The sequence below is a fragment of the Dasypus novemcinctus genome, chromosome 29 (genome assembly GCF_030445035.2).
Source record: "Dasypus novemcinctus isolate mDasNov1 chromosome 29, mDasNov1.1.hap2, whole genome shotgun sequence".
NCBI classification, from domain to species: Eukaryota; Metazoa; Chordata; class Mammalia; order Cingulata; family Dasypodidae; genus Dasypus; species Dasypus novemcinctus.
This window is the reverse complement of record NC_080701.1, coordinates 34,667,876-34,670,170: the sequence shown is the minus strand read 5'-3', so window position 1 is coordinate 34,670,170 and position 2,295 is coordinate 34,667,876. Positions and strand designations below refer to the sequence as shown.

The following is a 2,295-nucleotide window of genomic DNA, read 5'->3' as shown; positions in this document are numbered from 1 at the left end:
TTCTGTGCTTTGCATTCAAATTCATTAATAGAAAACTGATTACTGTAAAAGTACCTTGATAAACCTCAGCTGCAAATACCTTGTAACTGGTATATTTAAAGAAGTACAGAGTAAATTATATGAAATTATTGTTAATATTCAGTCATGTAAACTACCTCCAGTTTGGAAATAACTAAAGTTTAAATAATTAAGAAGAGGTTCTTTTTTATAATTAATAAAAGATCATATCCCTTTATAAAAACTACTCACAATGAAGAGGCAAATAAAATAAATTTTATTAAATGAAAAAAAACCTGAGACATGAGTGCTACACACTAAAAATTCTCATTAATACATTCAAATATGTATTCTTTCTGTAACTTGTATGTGTTTCAGAATTCCCATTACCTTTCCGCCTTTCACTCTTGAAAAATGCTGAGACTAACATTTTCAGGTTGACTTCCCCTAAAAGAGTTGATTTGTGGACTAGGGATTGGGGTCTTAGCAAAATTGTACTACTTTGAAAAGAATTGAAAAATAGATATTAAAGTATTTAAAATAGAGTGACTGCAGAATATAATATTAGCATGGTTCAGTTATAAAAGCATTTGAATGAGCAGATAAGTCAATAATTTACACTTTGTTCAACTGATATTCATTAATTTTGATTTGAGCATAGTAGAAACACTTGTGGGCATTAAGAAAAAATGGAATGGACAATCTTCATCTGAATGTCTACTGAAAACAAAATTTTAGTCTTACATCTTAGGCTCATATGAGTTGGATGTAAACACAAGATGAGAAGCATTGTCTTTAATCTCTCAGGTTTCTACTATGTGATTTTTCTGGCTTTTTGGATTCTCCCCATGATTCTTCCCACAGCACCTTTCACATCCTTGTTCCTCAGGCTGTAAATAAATGGATTCAGCATTGGGAAGATGACAGCATAGGATAAGGAGATGAATTTGTCTCCCTCTGCTGAGTAGAGTGATTTGGGTCTCATATCCCTGACCAATCCTGTCCCATAATATATGATCACAACAATCAAATGGGAAGTGCAGGTAGAAAAAGCTTTTTTCCTTCCCTCCACTGAGTCTATTCTCATTACTGCTACCAGAATGCGAATATAGGAGAGAATAATTAGGAGGAAGGGGAATAACACTGTTCCAGCACCCCCTGCCAGCAGCATCATCTCCTGAAGGGAAGTATCATCACAGAACATGTGAAGAATGATGGGCAATTCACAGAAAATGTAGTTAATAACATAAGGACCACAGAGTGGAAGGATTGCAATGGAAAGAGGCACCACTGAGGCAAAGAAGCCAATGGTCCAGGCCCCCAGAGCCAATGCCAGACACACAGATTTGTTCATAATAAGCAGGTATCGTAGTGGGTAACAAATGGCCACATAGCGATCCACAGCCATCACGGCAAGCAGAAAGCACTCAGTTGCCTCGAGGAACAAGGTGATGTAAGTTTGGGCAAGGCAGAAGTTGTAAGATATAACTTTCCTGGTTGCAAGGAAGTTAAAGAGCATCTTGGGGACCACGATGGTGCTAAAAAATATGTTGAGAAAAGCCAGATGACAGAGGAAGTAATACATGGGTGTCTGAAGAGAGGAATCAAGGACCACTAAAGATATGACAGCTGTGTTGCCAAGGAGATTCAACAAGTAGACCAGTGAGAAGAGGAAGAAGAGTGGCATCTCAGTCTGAGGGAGATTGGAAAATCCCACCAGGACCAGCTCCGTCATAGTGCTGGAATTCTCATGTCCCATTTTGGCCACTGACCTTTGCCTATTTAAATTAGAGTGAGGAGAAAACAAAAATGGTATTACATGAAAATTATAAGGCTAAATCAATTCCCTTTCACAGAATGGCAATTCTGAGGACAAATGTCTGTTGCATTGAAATACTTTTTTTGTGAAATATCATTGAGCAAATATTTGTTTCAAAACAATAATACTTCATCAAAGTACATACCATTTCTCCAAATCAAGGTATGAATTTTCTAATTACCTCTTTTAGAAAAATTATACAAGGTACTTTGATTTGAAAACTGAGAATTACACCAACATCTGCCCATTATTCAAATGTATTACAAAATGATTCTCCATATTTGGTTACTAATATATTAATGGTTCAGGTAAATAAACTAACTTACTCAACATTATGGAAAGAGAAAAGGGTAGTTGAAAATAATTTCACTTCATTTCCACTCTATTGAAAATAAAAATTATTTTATAGTCATTTGAACAAGATGAAAGATTGATTTTTTTCCTATTCCTGGTCCTGAAGAAACAAAACTCATAAAGTA

General features: G+C 35.3%; 1 protein-coding gene across 1 annotated transcript; it reads right to left on the bottom strand.

Moving 5' to 3' along the window:
* Nucleotides 1–811: 811 nt before the first annotated feature.
* LOC101426595 (olfactory receptor 10A7-like) lies at nt 812–1,756 on the bottom strand. The gene has a single exon (XM_012520308.1). It carries the CDS (start codon nt 1,754–1,756, stop codon nt 812–814), a length of 945 nt encoding a protein of 314 aa, XP_012375762.1.
* Between the last annotated feature and the right edge of the window lie 539 nt (nt 1,757–2,295).